Genomic DNA, 19,882 nt, shown 5'->3' with positions numbered 1-19,882 from the left:
CTCTCCTGTGTCACACTTTAAAAACCTCTGCCTAAACCCTGACGGTCTCTAATGTCTTAAAACAGGATGCCTATCTGCATGTTACATCAACTATTGATGTTTGTCTTTTGCTCTGCATGCACACTAGAGGATGCAATGAATATTTTCTTTATTCCTGAAACAATTTGTTTACGAACCGACAAGTCAAAAAATTATCAACAGCTTTTTAAGTAAATGATTAATTTTTTTAACTAACTTTTTTTTAACAAAAATGCTTGAATTTCTGAATAACACCTGCACTTAAATCCTTTAATGCACAGTAATGTTAAGACATTTCTGCTGTGGGTTAATATTGTTGTCGCTGATAACGGCAGTAACAGTAAGAGGTTTAAACACACCTCAGTGGGAGATGGGAATAATGGACAACTCATGCGGTGACCTCGCTGTGACAAACTCTCTCTGCTCCCGACCAATTGCCTAATTAATCGGCCTGGCTGCTGATAGCCCTGAATTAGTTTGCAAAACAAATGAGGACGGCTGCCGTGCCACTGAAACCTCTATGGGCAAGGGCAGTGAAGGAAGGGCTGGCATGAATGAATAACAAGACCTATACTTCTCTAATAACTTCATATTTCTCTCTGTGTTATACATTATTAGTCATAGACGGTTCAATAGACGATGAGGCCTTTGTTGCGTTGATGTTTTAAAAGCACCGAGAAGCAGCGGGTGGTCTTTAGTGTTCCTTTACCTCTGTTTGACACAGGTGGACATTTGTTTCTTTCTGGAGGTTGAACCAGCGCCCACACAGTCATTACAACCTTTTTTTTTAAGAACTTTTAGCTTTATGCAGCACAGGAGGTGTGTTGCTGCTGCAAAATACAAAGAGGGTAAAACATTAAAGGGATTTTTCAGGTGCCACTTCATCAATGGAATAATGGGGGTAATTATCCCTGGAGTAGGGAAAGGTCTGCAATTTAAATGGACTGTTTGATTGAGGCTGGAGTTTAGCCACCACTAGATTAAGTCCAGAATGGAGGTGTCCCTCTCTCTCTCTCTCTCTCTCTCTCTCTTTGTGTGTGTGTGTGTGTGTGTGTGTGTGTTTGCAATGCTTGTTCCTGTGTATATACACTATTGCCGGGTACACACTCCATGAGAATCGAGCCAATTTTGGGTCCCGACAATCGTCAGCAAAGCCCCCAATTTTTTGATGGTTCAAAAGATTATCTTTCCAGATATCCCTGTGGTGTGAGGAATGTTAAAATACTGTTGCATTGCCAGTCCACTCGCCCAACACCACTCTGGTTTTTGTTGTGGTCTTTTTCAGTGTCTTCAATTTGTTTGTGACCTGTTTCTGTGTACGCCGGATGCCTCTCTCATTCAGCAGCCTTGTTATGTTCGCATACACTACTACGTTGTCCCTCACTGTCCCGGTCATCTACCGCTTAATTTCTTCCTCACCACTGATGGCCGGGAGCTCCCGCACCTCGAAGTCTTGCCACATATGTTCTTCAATTTGTCAGTCGATTATCTCCAATGTAGCTGAAAACATTCCTGCTGCCATCGCACCATTTTTTTTAAGGGGTACAGCAGCGACCAGTGACATCTGCGTCACGACTGTGCGCCCTCATTTGCAACCAATGACATAATTTGTCCCGCCCCAGTTGGTAGCGACCCTGGTGGTGTGCCACTCACATTGAAGGCGACCCCTTGTCCGACCCACCTCTCGCCCTGGGTCGCAAAGCCAAATCAACCACGGATGTGTAAAGAGAACTGGACACAGCGTTTGAGGCGGGGCCCCGTTCATTCCTATGAGAGTTGCTCAGTGGTGCATGAAGCCAAAATGGCTCGACTGCCGAGTAATAAAGTACCCGGATCATCTGGCAATCGCCCACATGCATTGGGCCCATGGAGCAGGTGTAGTAGCGTTTCCTTTAAACCCGCTTCTGTTCGTACTGGGAAGTCGAGTTAACTCAAAAAAATGATCTGCCGAGTTACAGACGTCTCTTTCTTAATATAAGTCTATGGGGAAAAAAAGTATTTTTGGGCCCAATGGCATCACATGATGGACACGGAAGTTGTAATTCCACCGTTTGGCCACTACGAAAATTTGCTTCAAAGCCCGGCGCTCTTCCTGGAGGCTTGTAATCAACGCAGGTTAACCCTTTCAAACAAAAAATCAACGCTGGTTCAACCCTGGTTGAGCCCTCGGTGTGAAAGGGGTATTAGAGCCATAACAAATAGACATGATACACCTATGTTTAGATTCATTGCGAGGACACATGTCAAATACACGTCCATTGATCTGCTTTGAAATCATTGAAACAAATAAGCTCAGTATAACTCCTGAACTTGCCTGAGAATTGTCACATTTTAATGTTGTATTCAGTATCAGAATAATCCAGTAATAGCTGTCTGTACATCATGAGTACATTGCAAACAGGAGCTGCTGAGAGATAATTCGGCATACTTTTAATGGTGCCAGTTTGCCAAAAAAGTAAACAAAGCTCTGTCTAGATTTGGTCTGAATAGGGAGCCACAGTGTCAGACTTTAATAACCATTGGTGTAAGTTACTAAAACACTAATTAGGGAAACAGACTAAGGAAAGATTGTTGTTTTGGTAATACATGTAACAATAATCACACTTCCGAGAACATTTTAAATGTTAACAGTAGCAACTACATAACATACTTTATTGCTACTCAATTTGAATTAGATATTCAAAATTAACTTGTTCACATTAACAATTAACTTAATCAAATGACACTTTAATGGTATACATTTAAGTATTTTTTTAAGTAACTAAGTTTTTAAGTTCATTTAAGTATTTCAGGTACTTTTTTTACAATGATTTGTTATTAAAATTTAATTTAAATAAAAATGTATTTTTATACTTTTGTGTACGCATTTTTTTACATGCTTAATGTAATACAACTAAATGGTATGTATTTAAGTAGTGTCAAAAATGCATTTAAGCAAGCTTTAATATGCTACTTTTTGTACTTGCATTCTTATATATTTTTAAAATATTTGTAACTTTAGTTGTATTTTAAGATCAAACTTCTAATACAGCTGATATGTATTTTAAATGTGGGTTTCTTTCAATTTGCTGTTTCAGATTGGTTGTATATAAACGTAATGCTTAGGAGACAGGTTTGCCTCAAGTGTTTTCTATGATGCTGGCAGGCCTCATCCATAAACATAGACAAAAATCTAAATACAGTGTTTCTGTATAATTGGCCAATAGTGATGTACAATTTTCATGTGGCCCTGCGTGTAATTTCACTATATTAAAAGGTACTGGAACAGAATTTATGTATACATTTTTAATCAGTGGCATTCCTATAATATTCCTAACATAGGCACTCACTCTTTAGGGGCTAGAGACCTATACAGGTGGTGTTTGTAATCTCCTATGACTTCATTCACAGGCCACATTATAAATGAAAATGCTGCTCTCTTCTGGCTTACAGTATGAACTACAGATGTTTTAACAAAATAACCGCAGCTGGGTAATTGACTCAGTAAATATAATAGAAGAACAATTAAAGGCTCTGAGCATTCGACTCACAAAAACACAAAGGAGTGAATCTTGAAGATCAAACCTCCAGCACCAAAGTTTGAAGCCTTAACCAGCTCACCACAGACACCACAAACAATTTAGACATCTAGGTGCAATCTATGGTTCATTTAAATTCCAATTAAAATCAACTGTTTTCTTATCTCCGCGTCCAGACTGTTGCCTCTCCCTTTATTAGGTCTCAGCCAGTTTCAGTGTCATTCTGTAGATCACATTTAAAAAAGTCCCACCCAAGCATCTCTTCAGTTACAGAAATAGTTAGACACAGGCCAAACTAATCTGCCGTACGAAAGGTGTGAAGGAAGGAGGGTCGACCATCCGACAGACATAAAGGAATCACATGATCTGATCCTTATATCAGACGTTTTAGTCACCATGAGGATAACTTCAGATCCTTTGGTAAAGCCTAAAGTCTAGCATTCTTCGTTGTGTCTAGAATATAGAGACAGGGCTGTTAAAACCAGGGCCCCGGCACTGTTTGAATCTCCTTCCTGAGGAGCTAAAGACCTTAAGTCATTTAAAGTCAAACTGCAAATAATGTCCAAATTTGTATTGATTGACAAGACTGAGACTAAACGATGTCATTAGCCAGTGTAGGTGACTTTTGGGACATTGTCAGATCAAGCGTTGGGAGGCAGATATATTCTCTCTGGTGCTAATGCTGGCACACTTTGAAAGGAACGGAAACTTTTTTCGAGGGACAGGTGTATTGGAAAAATAATTCTGAGAAAGATCAGACCACAACGTTGTGTGTTTGTCAATAAAAATGTTCTAGCTGCGAACTTCTGGCTTACAGTATGAACTACAGATGTTTTAACAAAATAACCGCAGCTGGGTAATTGACTCAGTAAATATAATAGAAGAACAATTAAAGGCTCTGAGCATTCGACTCAAAAACACAAAGGAGTGAATCTTGAAGATCAAACCTCCAGCACCAAAGTTTGAAGCCTTAACCAGCTCACCACAGACACCACAAACAATTTAGACATCTAGGTGCAATCTATGGTTCATTTAAATTCCAATTAAAATCAACTGTTTTCTTATCTCCGCGTCCAGACTGTTGCCTCTCCCTTTATTAGCTCACACTTTGAAAGGAACGGAAACTTTTTTCGAGGGACAGGTGTATTGGAAAAATAATTCTGAGAAAGATCAGACCACAACGTTGTGTGTTTGTCAATAAAAATGTTCTAGCTGCGAACTTCTGGGATCCTTTCTGAACTTTCGTCTGGGCGAAGGCCACCTTCAAGTTCTCTAACAACATTGTGTAAGTAAGCTTTTACACTTTTTAGTTAAACTTTCTGCTCCCTGACAAAAGAATGCATCCTTAAAGGCAGGGTTGACGATGTTCTCCAGTATACACTGTTTGTTATATTGGTTGAAATGGTCTTTACACCCCGACAGCGATCCATTACTTATGAGCTCTGAAAAAGGACCAGAAAAGAGCCGTCGTCTGTAGCTGCTGTAATCCGTTAAAAACGTCGACCAATCATTGCCTCGCGGTCCGCTTGGAAAGAACCAATCAGATGCCTCCCTGCCTCTTATTGATTAGGCTCTTATAATCAGTCACCTAATCAGCCAGATACACTACTGCTATCCACAGGAAGCACAGAGCACAGAGCTGCATGCAGCACATAAGTCTACAATTTGGGGAAATAGACAGTGATGAGGGTCAGCCCGCAAACTCTGCTGGCATGTAAGTAAACTCTGCCACGCACCCTCGCTTGAATGTTCATCTTTGTTGTTTCAGTTGGTGCTCGGCTCTGAAATCGTCTGTAAAAAGACAGAAATCTGCCAGTTGAAGAAAGTTTTTGTACTTTGTGGAAATATTCCAGATTTATGTATACCCTAAAGAAAGCATCAGTTAAATTAAGAAAAAGTAAAAAGGGGGAAATTGTATGAGATACAGGAAGATCATTTATAAATTGTAAATTGATAATTAATTAAACTTGGTTAATAGTTATTGTACTGATGACAAACAATGATATGATAATTAATAATGTTTACTAATTATTAATAATACTTTAAGTTATTTTAACAGTTTAATATTGCACACATTACAACATTTATATCTATATACATATACATATATATATATATTATATATATAAATTAAATATTTTTATTATTTTTTATTAATGATATTAATGATTAAGACATTTAATTGTTTGTAAAACATCTATAAACATTACATAGATCAATATTTGTGACACTTTGTTAATTGTTAATAATTTGTAATGCATCTATAAACATTATTTAGATAGATAGTTTATACTTTGTTATTGGTTAATAATTGATTTCTGGTCCATCTATCTATGACATTTTTATAGATGTTTTACAAACGATTTCTTAAAAGTTTACAAATCATTTGGTAATCACTAACAAATACTTAATATAGTGTATAAAATGTTATAATTTGTGCGACAATAAACTGATAATAAATATCTAATATAATCAGAATGTAATTTTGATCATCTCTTATCAGCTATGACACAATATATAATTTATAAACTAATTATTTCATATTACACAAATTAATGATAAAATAACCGAAATTATAGCATTAATAATAATTAGTAAACACTATTAATTATCATTTCGTAGTATGTAAACAGAGAAATAACTATTAATTCATATAATAATAACTGATATAATAACTGATTAACTATTAATTTACTATTTATAAATGATGGTTATTACAAAGTGTTACCAAGAATACAATGAGAATCAAACTGTGAGCCATAAAAAATCAGATTTTTAGAAAATTCTTTACAACTAGGTAAGTCGATTTTATTAATTTCTATTCAATCAATATCAATGTCGTTTGTCACTTAAACAGTGATCTGCTGCTGTATTGTGACAGGAACTATTATGGATTTAAGGATCAAGATGATATTAATTAACCAAATAAAATGTTGAAAACATAAGCTTACACCCTTAAATATATGATCTAATTCTAAGCCTTATAACCCTATTTGTTAAAAACAGAATAAAAGTAAATTAAATAACATTCAGTCTATCTTTACAAACCAGGCTGTATATCTACAGTTTCAGTGTCATTTCAGTTGGTGGGATTCTAGGTATATGAGCCGTTTACGGGAAACAGAAACTCATCTCAGAGTCACAAACTGTATGAAACGAAACAGTCAGAGAATAAGGCTGAGCTATGAGATTTAAGATTTACAATTGACTTAAATAAATTAACAACTTGCATATAACTTGTCAATGTACTTACATACGTTATAAATTAAACACAATTCTTCACATTGAGTTACTGATATTGTGGGTAAATGTGTAATTTAGGAGAAGGTTAAGGGTTATCAGTGGGTCTTTAATTAAAGTGCATTTCAAAGAGATCACACAAGCACATAAAATATGTGATAAATGCAAATTTTACGAGAATTAAATACATATTTGTATTATAACATTACATTAAAGTAATGCTGCAATATCTCTTTTAAGTTTGCCTTATTTGTTTTAAGTAAACTCAAACATGCAATTTCTAAGATACTTAAAATATACTTAACAGTAGCAACTACATAACATACTTTATTACTACTCAATTTGAATTAGATATTCAAAATTAACTTGTTCACATTAACAATTAACTTAATCAAATAACACTTTAATGGTATACATTTAGGTTACGTTTTTTTAAGTAACTACGTTTTTAAGTTCATTTAAGTATTTCAGGTACTTTTTTTACAATGATTTAATTTATTTTTATACTTTTGTGTACGCATTTTTTTACATGCTTAATGTAATATGCTGCAAAATGTAATACAACTAAATAGTATGTAGTTAAGTAATGTAAAAAATGCATTCAAGCAAGCTTTAATATGCTACATTTTTACTTGCATTCTCATAGATTTAAAAAATATTTGTAACTTTAGTTGTATTTTAAGATTAAATTTCTAATACAGCTGATATGTATTTAAAATGTTAGATGAACATAGGAGGTGTACTTCAGATTAATTTAATTTGATTAAATAATTTATGTATAATTTATATATAATAATGTAAGGCGTTTGTCATTAGCCATGGCTGAACATACATTAAAGTTAGTTAGCTATTTAGTTTGCTTGCTATATTTGTTTGGAATAATCTAGTACCTTTGGATTCAAATTCTACCTCTCTCACAAACACCTCTTTGACAATATTTTCTTCTCTATTTTACTTTTTTAAATGTTGTAATCAACAGACATCTCTTGACTTTGCAGGGCTGCTGGTATGCTGTTCCCTAACAGGACAGACTGCAGCTCCAATCACCCCACCATCTTCATCACCAACACCATCATCATCCTCAAGTGCACTACAAAGCTCTCTGGCTCCCGAAGCTGTTCCTCCATCGACAACAACGGAGAGGGAGGAATCCTCAGCAGCAACACCGACCGCAACTCTCCAGTCCTCATCTACCCAACCTGCCCCGTCACTTGTTGATGTGATCACTACAAATTCAGCTCAGTCCACCAGTGATGCTGAGGCCACCTCTACAGTTTCTACTCAATCCACCAACCTAGTGACAGAAAGGCTGGGAGTAACCAGTAACACCAGTACAGTCGTAGATCCAGCTTCATCACCATCAAACACCTCAATTTATTCTTCTACCATATCCGCATCTAACACAGCCGAGCCAACCGGCTTTACTTCAGGGCCTGACCCAACACCTGTGACCCAGACTACACCAGCCCCCATCACAACCACCACAGCCAGCAGCAGCAGCTCTTTAAATAAGGACACCGTCTCCGTCAGCCAGAATTCTTCAGGTACGTTGGTTCAAAGCCAAAAGACTTTAGTCTAAACAGGTCTACGACTCTACAGCCATGTTAGCGTCTATCAGGCGGTACTTAGTCACATCGATTCTTTGAACTAAATGCCAATGTCAGCACGTTAACATGCTCACAGCGACAATGTTAACAGGCTGATATTTGGCACGTATATGTTTGGTGTGTATACATATATTAGGGCTGTCGCATTAACGCAAGTTGCGATATTTAGGTTGTAGCGGGGTCAGTTGTAAAGGGAAGTTTGTAAGTTCCTACTCGTATAAATCAATCCGGGTCGGTGTCCCATGCGCGCTCACGTGTGGCTACGCTGTTCAGACGAGACTCCAACACAAACTACACGGAAGCACCAAAATCGCAAAGTTATATCTAGTGAAGCCCGTCTTGGAAAAGAGTGTTGGCCGCGGTCGGAGGACGCGGGGGAGACCGTAGTTTTGGTCTCCAGGGTTGGAGTCTCTGCTGTACTCTGCTACTCTGCCTGCTTATTTGCCTGCCTTCACTCCCACACCGCGCTCATTCTCGCTATTTCGCTCCACTCTCACGTGCATGCGCGCACACTACACAATGCAGGAGAGTTAGTAGCTCTAAGAATATCTAGTGAATGTTCAGCGGACGTTTGTGCAGAAATAACTGCTGCAGCTCCTCCAGACCAACAGAGGTTTCCCGTGTATGGGGAAGTGACGGTGCTCCGCAGCGAGAAATGTTATCGTCTCCGACCAAAACTTCGATGTCTCCCCTGTTCCCTCCGGCCGCGGTCGGGAGGCTGAAGCAGGAAAAGCCAACACTAGGATCAGCACTGATTCATGGAGAGACCTTCAGAGTGATATTGTGGTTTTAGCTGACGTGTGTCGCCTCACTCTTTTGAGCGATGCTCGTTCATGTCTATTTAGAGCGAGCACAAGCGCGAACCCGACGCTGACTTTCGTTGACTTAACGGCCACAGGTGTCGCTGTTAACAAGCATATCTGATTCTTACAAACAGTCCCTTTGACTTTAACTGCATGACTGATGCTCTGCTTTTCCCCAACAGGACAGACTGCAGCTCCCACCACCCCACCACCTTCATCACCAACACCATCACCAGCCTCAAGTGCACTACAAAACTCTCTGGCTCCCGAAGCTGTTCCTCCATCGACAACAACGGAGAGGGAGGAATCCTCAGCAGCAACACCGACCGCAACTCTCCAGTCCTCATCTACCCAACCTGCCCCGTCACCTGTTGATGTGATCACTACAAATTCAGCTCAGTCCACCAGTGATGCTGAGGCCACCTCTACAGTTTCTACTCAATCCACCAACCTAGTGACAGAAAGGCTGGGAGTAACCAGTAACACCAGTACAGTCGTAGATCCAGCTTCATCACCATCAAACACCTCAATTTATTCTTCTACCATATCCGCATCTAACACAGCCGAGCCAACCGGCTTTACTTCAGGGCCTGACCCAACACCTGTGACCCAGACTACACCAGCCCCCATCACAACCACCACAGCCAGCAGCAGCAGCTCTTTAAATAAGGACACCGTCTCCGTCAGCCAGAATTCTTCAGGTACGTTGGTTCAAAGCCAAAAGACTTTAGTCTAAACAGGTCTACGACTCTACAGCCATGTTAGCGTCTATCAGGCGGTACTTAGTCACATCGATTCTTTGAACTAAATGCCAATGTCAGCACGTTAACATGCTCACAGCGACAATGTTAACAGGCTGATATTTGGCACGTATATGTTTGGTGTGTATACATATATTAGGGCTGTCGCATTAACGCAAGTTGCGATATTTAGGTTGTAGCGGGCTCAGTTGTAAAGGGAAGTTTGTAAGTTCCTACTCGTATAAATCAATCCGGGTCGGTGTCCCATGCGCGCTCACGTGTGGCTGCGCTGTTCAGACGAGACTCCAACACAAACTACACGGAAGCACCAAAATCGCAAAGTTATATCTAGTGAAGCCCGTCTTGGAAAAGAGTGTTGGCCGCGGTCGGAGGACGCGGGGGAGACCGTAGTTTTGGTCTCCAGGGTTGGAGTCTCTGCTGTACTCTGCTACTCTGCCTGCTTATTTGCCTGCCTTCACTCCCACACCGCGCTCATTCTCGCTATTTCGCTCCACTCTCACGTGCATGCGCGCACACTACACAATGCAGGAGAGTTAGTAGCTCTAAGAATATCTAGTGAATGTTCAGCGGACGTTTGTGCAGAAATAACTGCTGCAGCTCCTCCAGACCAACAGAGGTTTCCCGTGTATGGGGAAGTGACGGTGCTCCGCAGCGAGAAATGTTATCGTCTCCGACCAAAACTTCGATGTCTCCCCTGTTCCCTCCGGCCGCGGTCGGGAGGCTGAAGCAGGAAAAGCCAACACTAGGATCAGCACTGATTCATGGAGAGACCTTCAGAGTGATATTGTGGTTTTAGCTGATGTGTGTCGCCTCACTCTTTTGAGCGATGCTCGTTCATGTCTATTTAGAGCGAGCACAAGCGCGAACCCGACGCTGACTTTCGTTGACTTAACGGCCACAGGTGTCGCTGTTAACAAGCATATCTGATTCTTACAAACAGTCCCTTTGACTTTAACTGCATGACTGATGCTCTGCTTTTCCCCAACAGGACAGACTGCAGCTCCCACCACCCCACCACCTTCATCACCAACACCATCACCAGCCTCAAGTGCACTACAAAACTCTCTGGCTCCCGAAGCTGTTCCTCCATCGACAACAACGGAGAGGGAGGAATCCTCAGCAGCAACACCGACCGCAACTCTCCAGTCCTCATCTACCCAACCTGCCCCGTCACCTGTTGATGTGATCACTACAAATTCAGCTCAGTCCACCAGTGATGCTGAGGCCACCTCTACAGTTTCTACTCAATCCACCGACCTAGTGACAGAAAGGCTGGGAGTAACCAGTAACACCAGTACAGTCGTAGATCCAGCTTCATCACCATCAAACACCTCAATTTATTCTTCTACCTTATCCGCATCTAACACAGCCGAGCCAACCGGCTTTACTTCAGGGCCTGACCCAACACCTGTGACCCAGACTACACCGGCCCCCATCACAACCACCACAGCCAGCAGCAGCAGCTCTTTAAATGAGGACACCGTCTCCGTCAGCCAGAATTCTTTAGGTACGTTGGTTCAAAGCCAAAAGACTTTAGTCTTAACAGGTCTATGACTCTACAGCCATGTTAGCGTCTATCAGGCGGTACTTAGTCACATCGATTCTTTGAACTAAATGCCAATGTCAGCACGTTAACATGCTCATAGCGACAATGTTAACAGGCTGATATTTGGCACGTATATGTTTGGTGTGTATACATATATTAGGGCTGTCGCATTAACGCAAGTTGCGATATTTAGGTTGTAGCGGGCTCAGTTGTAAAGGGAAGTTTGTAAGTTCCTACTCGTATAAATCAATCCGGGTCGGTGTCCCATGCGCGCTCACGTGTGGCTACGCTGTTCAGACGAGACTCCAACACAAACTACACGGAAGCACCAAAATCGCGAAGTTATATCTAGTGAAGCCCGTCTTGGAAAAGAGTGTTGGCCGCGGTCGGAGGACGCGGGGGAGACCGTAGTTTTGGTCTCCAGGGTTGGAGTCTCTGCTGTACTCTGCTACTCTGCCTGCTTATTTGCCTGCCTTCACTCCCACACCGCGCTCGTTCTCGCTATTTCGCTCCACTCTCACGTGCATGCGCGCACACTACACAATGCAGGAGAGTTAGTAGCTCTAAGAATATCTAGTGAATGTTCAGCGGACGTTTGTGCAGAAGTAAATGCTGCAGCTCCTCCAGACCAACAGAGGTTTCCCGTGTATGGGGAAGTGACGGTGCTCCGCAGCGAGAAATGTTATCGTCTCCGACCAAAACTTCGATGTCTCCCCTGTTCCCTCCGGCCGCGGTCGGGAGGCTGAAGCAGGAAAAGCCAACACTAGGATCAGCACTGATTCATGGAGAGACCTTCAGAGTGATATTGTGGTTTTAGCTGACGTGTGTCGCCTCACTCTTTTGAGCGATGCTCGTTCATGTCTATTTAGAGCGAGCACAAGCGCGAACCCGACGCTGACTTTCGTTGACTTAACGGCCACAGGTGTCGCTGTTAACAAGCATAACTGATTCTTACAAACAGTCCCTTTGACTTTAACTGCATGACTGATGCTCTGCTTTTCCCCAACAGGACAGACTGCAGCTCCCACCACCCCACCACCTTCATCACCAACACCATCACCAGCCTCAAGTGCACTACAAAACTCTCTGGCTCCCGAAGCTGTTCCTCCATCGACAACAACGGAGAGGGAGGAATCCTCAGCAGCAACACCGACCGCAACTCTCCAGTCCTCATCTACCCAACCTGCCCCGTCACCTGTTGATGTGATCACTACAAATTCAGCTCAGTCCACCAGTGATGCTGAGGCCACCTCTACAGTTTCTACTCAATCCACCAACCTAGTGACAGAAAGGCTGGGAGTAACCAGTAACACCAGTACAGTCGTAGATCCAGCTTCATCACCATCAAACACCTCAATTTATTCTTCTACCATATCCGCATCTAACACAGCCGAGCCAACCGGCTTTACTTCAGGGCCTGACCCAACACCTGTGACCCAGACTACACCAGCCCCCATCACAACCACCACAGCCAGCAGCAGCAGCTCTTTAAATAAGGACACCGTCTCCGTCAGCCAGAATTCTTCAGGTACGTTGGTTCAAAGCCAAAAGACTTTAGTCTAAACAGGTCTACGACTCTACAGCCATGTTAGCGTCTATCAGGCGGTACTTAGTCACATCGATTCTTTGAACTAAATGCCAATGTCAGCACGTTAACATGCTCACAGCGACAATGTTAACAGGCTGATATTTGGCACGTATATGTTTGGTGTGTATACATATATTAGGGCTGTCGCATTAACGCAAGTTGCGATATTTAGGTTGTAGCGGGCTCAGTTGTAAAGGGAAGTTTGTAAGTTCCTACTCGTATAAATCAATCCGGGTCGGTGTCCCATGCGCGCTCACGTGTGGCTACGCTGTTCAGACGAGACTCCAACACAAACTACACGGAAGCACCAAAATCGCAAAGTTATATCTAGTGAAGCCCGTCTTGGAAAAGAGTGTTGGCCGCGGTCGGAGGACGCGGGGGAGACTGTAGTTTTGGTCTCCAGGGTTGGAGTCTCTGCTGTACTCTGCTACTCTGCCTGCTTATTTGCCTGCCTTCACTCCCACACCGCGCTCATTCTCGCTATTTCGCTCCACTCTCACGTGCATGCGCGCACACTACACAATGCAGGAGAGTTAGTAGCTCTAAGAATATCTAGTGAATGTTCAGCGGACGTTTGTGCAGAAATAACTGCTGCAGCTCCTCCAGACCAACAGAGGTTTCCCGTGTATGGGGAAGTGACGGTGCTCCGCAGCGAGAAATGTTATCGTCTCCGACCAAAACTTCGATGTCTCCCCTGTTCCCTCCGGCCGCGGTCGGGAGGCTGAAGCAGGAAAAGCCAACACTAGGATCAGCACTGATTCATGGAGAGACCTTCAGAGTGATATTGTGGTTTTAGCTGACGTGTGTCGCCTCACTCTTTTGAGCGATGCTCGTTCATGTCTATTTAGAGCGAGCACAAGCGCGAACCCGACGCTGACTTTCGTTGACTTAACGGCCACAGGTGTCGCTGTTAACAAGCATATCTGATTCTTACAAACAGTCCCTTTGACTTTAACTGCATGACTGATGCTCTGCTTTTCCCCAACAGGACAGACTGCAGCTCCCACCACCCCACCACCTTCATCACCAACACCATCACCAGCCTCAAGTGCACTACAAAACTCTCTGGCTCCCGAAGCTGTTCCTCCATCGACAACAACGGAGAGGGAGGAATCCTCAGCAGCAACACCGACCGCAACTCTCCAGTCCTCATCTACCCAACCTGCCCCGTCACCTGTTGATGTGATCACTACAAATTCAGCTCAGTCCACCAGTGATGCTGAGGCCACCTCTACAGTTTCTACTCAATCCACCAACCTAGTGACAGAAAGGCTGGGAGTAACCAGTAACACCAGTACAGTCGTAGATCCAGCTTCATCACCATCAAACACCTCAATTTATTCTTCTACCATATCCGCATCTAACACAGCCGAGCCAACCGGCTTTACTTCAGGGCCTGACCCAACACCTGTGACCCAGACTACACCAGCCCCCATCACAACCACCACAGCCAGCAGCAGCAGCTCTTTAAATAAGGACACCGTCTCCGTCAGCCAGAATTCTTCAGGTACGTTGGTTCAAAGCCAAAAGACTTTAGTCTAAACAGGTCTACGACTCTACAGCCATGTTAGCGTCTATCAGGCGGTACTTAGTCACATCGATTCTTTGAACTAAATGCCAATGTCAGCACGTTAACATGCTCACAGCGACAATGTTAACAGGCTGATATTTGGCACGTATATGTTTGGTGTGTATACATATATTAGGGCTGTCGCATTAACGCAAGTTGCGATATTTAGGTTGTAGCGGGCTCAGTTGTAAAGGGAAGTTTGTAAGTTCCTACTCGTATAAATCAATCCGGGTCGGTGTCCCATGCGCGCTCACGTGTGGCTGCGCTGTTCAGACGAGACTCCAACACAAACTACACGGAAGCACCAAAATCGCAAAGTTATATCTAGTGAAGCCCGTCTTGGAAAAGAGTGTTGGCCGCGGTCGGAGGACGCGGGGGAGACCGTAGTTTTGGTCTCCAGGGTTGGAGTCTCTGCTGTACTCTGCTACTCTGCCTGCTTATTTGCCTGCCTTCACTCCCACACCGCGCTCATTCTCGCTATTTCGCTCCACTCTCACGTGCATGCGCGCACACTACACAATGCAGGAGAGTTAGTAGCTCTAAGAATATCTAGTGAATGTTCAGCGGACGTTTGTGCAGAAATAACTGCTGCAGCTCCTCCAGACCAACAGAGGTTTCCCGTGTATGGGGAAGTGACGGTGCTCCGCAGCGAGAAATGTTATCGTCTCCGACCAAAACTTCGATGTCTCCCCTGTTCCCTCCGGCCGCGGTCGGGAGGCTGAAGCAGGAAAAGCCAACACTAGGATCAGCACTGATTCATGGAGAGACCTTCAGAGTGATATTGTGGTTTTAGCTGATGTGTGTCGCCTCACTCTTTTGAGCGATGCTCGTTCATGTCTATTTAGAGCGAGCACAAGCGCGAACCCGACGCTGACTTTCGTTGACTTAACGGCCACAGGTGTCGCTGTTAACAAGCATATCTGATTCTTACAAACAGTCCCTTTGACTTTAACTGCATGACTGATGCTCTGCTTTTCCCCAACAGGACAGACTGCAGCTCCCACCACCCCACCACCTTCATCACCAACACCATCACCAGCCTCAAGTGCACTACAAAACTCTCTGGCTCCCGAAGCTGTTCCTCCATCGACAACAACGGAGAGGGAGGAATCCTCAGCAGCAACACCGACCGCAACTCTCCAGTCCTCATCTACCCAACCTGCCCCGTCACCTGTTGATGTGATCACTACAAATTCAGCTCAGTCCACCAGTGATGCTGAGGCCACCTCTACAGTTTCTACTCAATCCACCGACCTAGTGACAGAAAGGCTGGGAGTAACCAGTAACACCAGTACAGTCGTAGATCCAGCTTCATCACCATCAAACACCTCAATTTATTCTTCTACCTTATCCGCATCTAACACAGCCGAGCCAACCGGCTTTACTTCAGGGCCTGACCCAACACCTGTGACCCAGACTACACCGGCCCCCATCACAACCACCACAGCCAGCAGCAGCAGCTCTTTAAATGAGGACACCGTCTCCGTCAGCCAGAATTCTTTAGGTACGTTGGTTCAAAGCCAAAAGACTTTAGTCTTAACAGGTCTATGACTCTACAGCCATGTTAGCGTCTATCAGGCGGTACTTAGTCACATCGATTCTTTGAACTAAATGCCAATGTCAGCACGTTAACATGCTCACAGCGACAATGTTAACAGGCTGATATTTGGCACGTATATGTTTGGTGTGTATACATATATTAGGGCTGTCGCATTAACGCAAGTTGCGATATTTAGGTTGTAGCGGGCTCAGTTGTAAAGGGAAGTTTGTAAGTTCCTACTCGTATAAATCAATCCGGGTCGGTGTCCCATGCGCGCTCACGTGTGGCTACGCTGTTCAGACGAGACTCCAACACAAACTACACGGAAGCACCAAAATCGCGAAGTTATATCTAGTGAAGCCCGTCTTGGAAAAGAGTGTTGGCCGCGGTCGGAGGACGCGGGGGAGACCGTAGTTTTGGTCTCCAGGGTTGGAGTCTCTGCTGTACTCTGCTACTCTGCCTGCTTATTTGCCTGCCTTCACTCCCACACCGCGCTCGTTCTCGCTATTTCGCTCCACTCTCACGTGCATGCGCGCACACTACACAATGCAGGAGAGTTAGTAGCTCTAAGAATATCTAGTGAATGTTCAGCGGACGTTTGTGCAGAAGTAAATGCTGCAGCTCCTCCAGACCAACAGAGGTTTCCCGTGTATGGGGAAGTGACGGTGCTCCGCAGCGAGAAATGTTATCGTCTCCGACCAAAACTTCGATGTCTCCCCTGTTCCCTCCGGCCGCGGTCGGGAGGCTGAAGCAGGAAAAGCCAACACTAGGATCAGCACTGATTCATGGAGAGACCTTCAGAGTGATATTGTGGTTTTAGCTGACGTGTGTCGCCTCACTCTTTTGAGCGATGCTCGTTCATGTCTATTTAGAGCGAGCACAAGCGCGAACCCGACGCTGACTTTCGTTGACTTAACGGCCACAGGTGTCGCTGTTAACAAGCATAACTGATTCTTACAAACAGTCCCTTTGACTTTAACTGCATGACTGATGCTCTGCTTTTCCCCAACAGGACAGACTGCAGCTCCCACCACCCCACCACCTTCATCACCAACACCATCACCAGCCTCAAGTGCACTACAAAACTCTCTGGCTCCCGAAGCTGTTCCTCCATCGACAACAACGGAGAGGGAGGAATCCTCAGCAGCAACACCGACCGCAACTCTCCAGTCCTCATCTACCCAACCTGCCCCGTCACCTGTTGATGTGATCACTACAAATTCAGCTCAGTCCACCAGTGATGCTGAGGCCACCTCTACAGTTTCTACTCAATCCACCAACCTAGTGACAGAAAGGCTGGGAGTAACCAGTAACACCAGTACAGTCGTAGATCCAGCTTCATCACCATCAAACACCTCAATTTATTCTTCTACCATATCCGCATCTAACACAGCCGAGCCAACCGGCTTTACTTCAGGGCCTGACCCAACACCTGTGACCCAGACTACACCAGCCCCCATCACAACCACCACAGCCAGCAGCAGCAGCTCTTTAAATAAGGACACCGTCTCCGTCAGCCAGAATTCTTCAGGTACGTTGGTTCAAAGCCAAAAGACTTTAGTCTAAACAGGTCTACGACTCTACAGCCATGTTAGCGTCTATCAGGCGGTACTTAGTCACATCGATTCTTTGAACTAAATGCCAATGTCAGCACGTTAACATGCTCACAGCGACAATGTTAACAGGCTGATATTTGGCACGTATATGTTTGGTGTGTATACATATATTAGGGCTGTCGCATTAACGCAAGTTGCGATATTTAGGTTGTAGCGGGCTCAGTTGTAAAGGGAAGTTTGTAAGTTCCTACTCGTATAAATCAATCCGGGTCGGTGTCCCATGCGCGCTCACGTGTGGCTACGCTGTTCAGACGAGACTCCAACACAAACTACACGGAAGCACCAAAATCGCAAAGTTATATCTAGTGAAGCCCGTCTTGGAAAAGAGTGTTGGCCGCGGTCGGAGGACGCGGGGGAGACTGTAGTTTTGGTCTCCAGGGTTGGAGTCTCTGCTGTACTCTGCTACTCTGCCTGCTTATTTGCCTGCCTTCACTCCCACACCGCGCTCATTCTCGCTATTTCGCTCCACTCTCACGTGCATGCGCGCACACTACACAATGCAGGAGAGTTAGTAGCTCTAAGAATATCTAGTGAATGTTCAGCGGACGTTTGTGCAGAAATAACTGCTGCAGCTCCTCCAGACCAACAGAGGTTTCCCGTGTATGGGGAAGTGACGGTGCTCCGCAGCGAGAAATGTTATCGTCTCCGACCAAAACTTCGATGTCTCCCCTGTTCCCTCCGGCCGCGGTCGGGAGGCTGAAGCAGGAAAAGCCAACACTAGGATCAGCACTGATTCATGGAGAGACCTTCAGAGTGATATTGTGGTTTTAGCTGACGTGTGTCGCCTCACTCTTTTGAGCGATGCTCGTTCATGTCTATTTAGAGCGAGCACAAGCGCGAACCCGACGCTGACTTTCGTTGACTTAACGGCCACAGGTGTCGCTGTTAACAAGCATATCTGATTCTTACAAACAGTCCCTTTGACTTTAACTGCATGACTGATGCTCTGCTTTTCCCCAACAGGACAGACTGCAGCTCCCACCACCCCACCACCTTCATCACCAACACCATCACCAGCCTCAAGTGCACTACAAAACTCTCTGGCTCCCGAAGCTGTTCCTCCATCGACAACAACGGAGAGGGAGGAATCCTCAGCAGCAACACCGACCGCAACTCTCCAGTCCTCATCTACCCAACCTGCCCCGTCACCTGTTGATGTGATCACTACAAATTCAGCTCAGTCCACCAGTGATGCTGAGGCCACCTCTACAGTTTCTACTCAATCCACCGACCTAGTGACAGAAAGGCTGGGAGTAACCAGTAACACCAGTACAGTCGTAGATCCAGCTTCATCACCATCAAACACCTCAATTTATTCTTCTACCTTATCCGCATCTAACACAGCCGAGCCAACCGGCTTTACTTCAGGGCCTGACCCAACACCTGTGACCCAGACTACACCGGCCCCCATCACAACCACCACAGCCAGCAGCAGCAGCTCTTTAAATGAGGACACCGTCTCCGTCAGCCAGAATTCTTTAGGTACGTTGGTTCAAAGCCAAAAGACTTTAGTCTTAACAGGTCTATGACTCTACAGCCATGTTAGCGTCTATCAGGCGGTACTTAGTCACATCGATTCTTTGAACTAAATGCCAATGTCAGCACGTTAACATGCTCACAGCGACAATGTTAACAGGCTGATATTTGGCACGTATATGTTTGGTGTGTATACATATATTAGGGCTGTCGCATTAACGCAAGTTGCGATATTTAGGTTGTAGCGGGCTCAGTTGTAAAGGGAAGTTTGTAAGTTCCTACTCGTATAAATCAATCCGGGTCGGTGTCCCATGCGCGCTCACGTGTGGCTACGCTGTTCAGACGAGACTCCAACACAAACTACACGGAAGCACCAAAATCGCAAAGTTATATCTAGTGAAGCCCGTCTTGGAAAAGAGTGTTGGCCGCGGTCGGAGGACGCGGGGGAGACCGTAGTTTTGGTCTCCAGGGTTGGAGTCTCTGCTGTACTCTGCTACTCTGCCTGCTTATTTGCCTGCCTTCACTCCCACACCGCGCTCGTTCTCGCTATTTCGCTCCACTCTCACGTGCATGCGCGCACACTACACAATGCAGGAGAG

General features: G+C 44.4%; 2 protein-coding genes across 4 annotated transcripts in view; one reads left to right on the top strand and one right to left on the bottom strand.

The window, feature by feature from the left end:
• The window catches only part of LOC119478216 (formin-like protein 13), an 82,305-nt gene that overhangs the window by 32,838 nt on the left and 29,585 nt on the right, over window positions 1–19,882 (bottom strand). The gene's annotated exons all lie outside the window — the stretch shown is intronic.
• LOC119478579 (mucin-5AC-like) lies at window positions 5,161–19,336 on the top strand. The gene is made up of 9 exons (XM_037753411.1): window positions 5,161–5,250; window positions 7,775–8,320; window positions 9,369–9,887; window positions 10,936–11,454; window positions 12,503–13,021; window positions 14,070–14,588; window positions 15,637–16,155; window positions 17,204–17,722; window positions 18,771–19,336. Exons 1-9 carry the CDS (start codon window positions 5,220–5,222, stop codon window positions 19,334–19,336), a joined length of 4,257 nt encoding a protein of 1,418 aa, XP_037609339.1. The 5' UTR covers window positions 5,161–5,219.

The sequence above is a fragment of the Sebastes umbrosus genome, chromosome 19 (assembly GCF_015220745.1).
Source record: "Sebastes umbrosus isolate fSebUmb1 chromosome 19, fSebUmb1.pri, whole genome shotgun sequence".
Classification (NCBI taxonomy): Eukaryota; Metazoa; Chordata; class Actinopteri; order Perciformes; family Sebastidae; genus Sebastes; species Sebastes umbrosus.
This window is presented reverse-complemented; position numbering and strand designations above follow the sequence as displayed.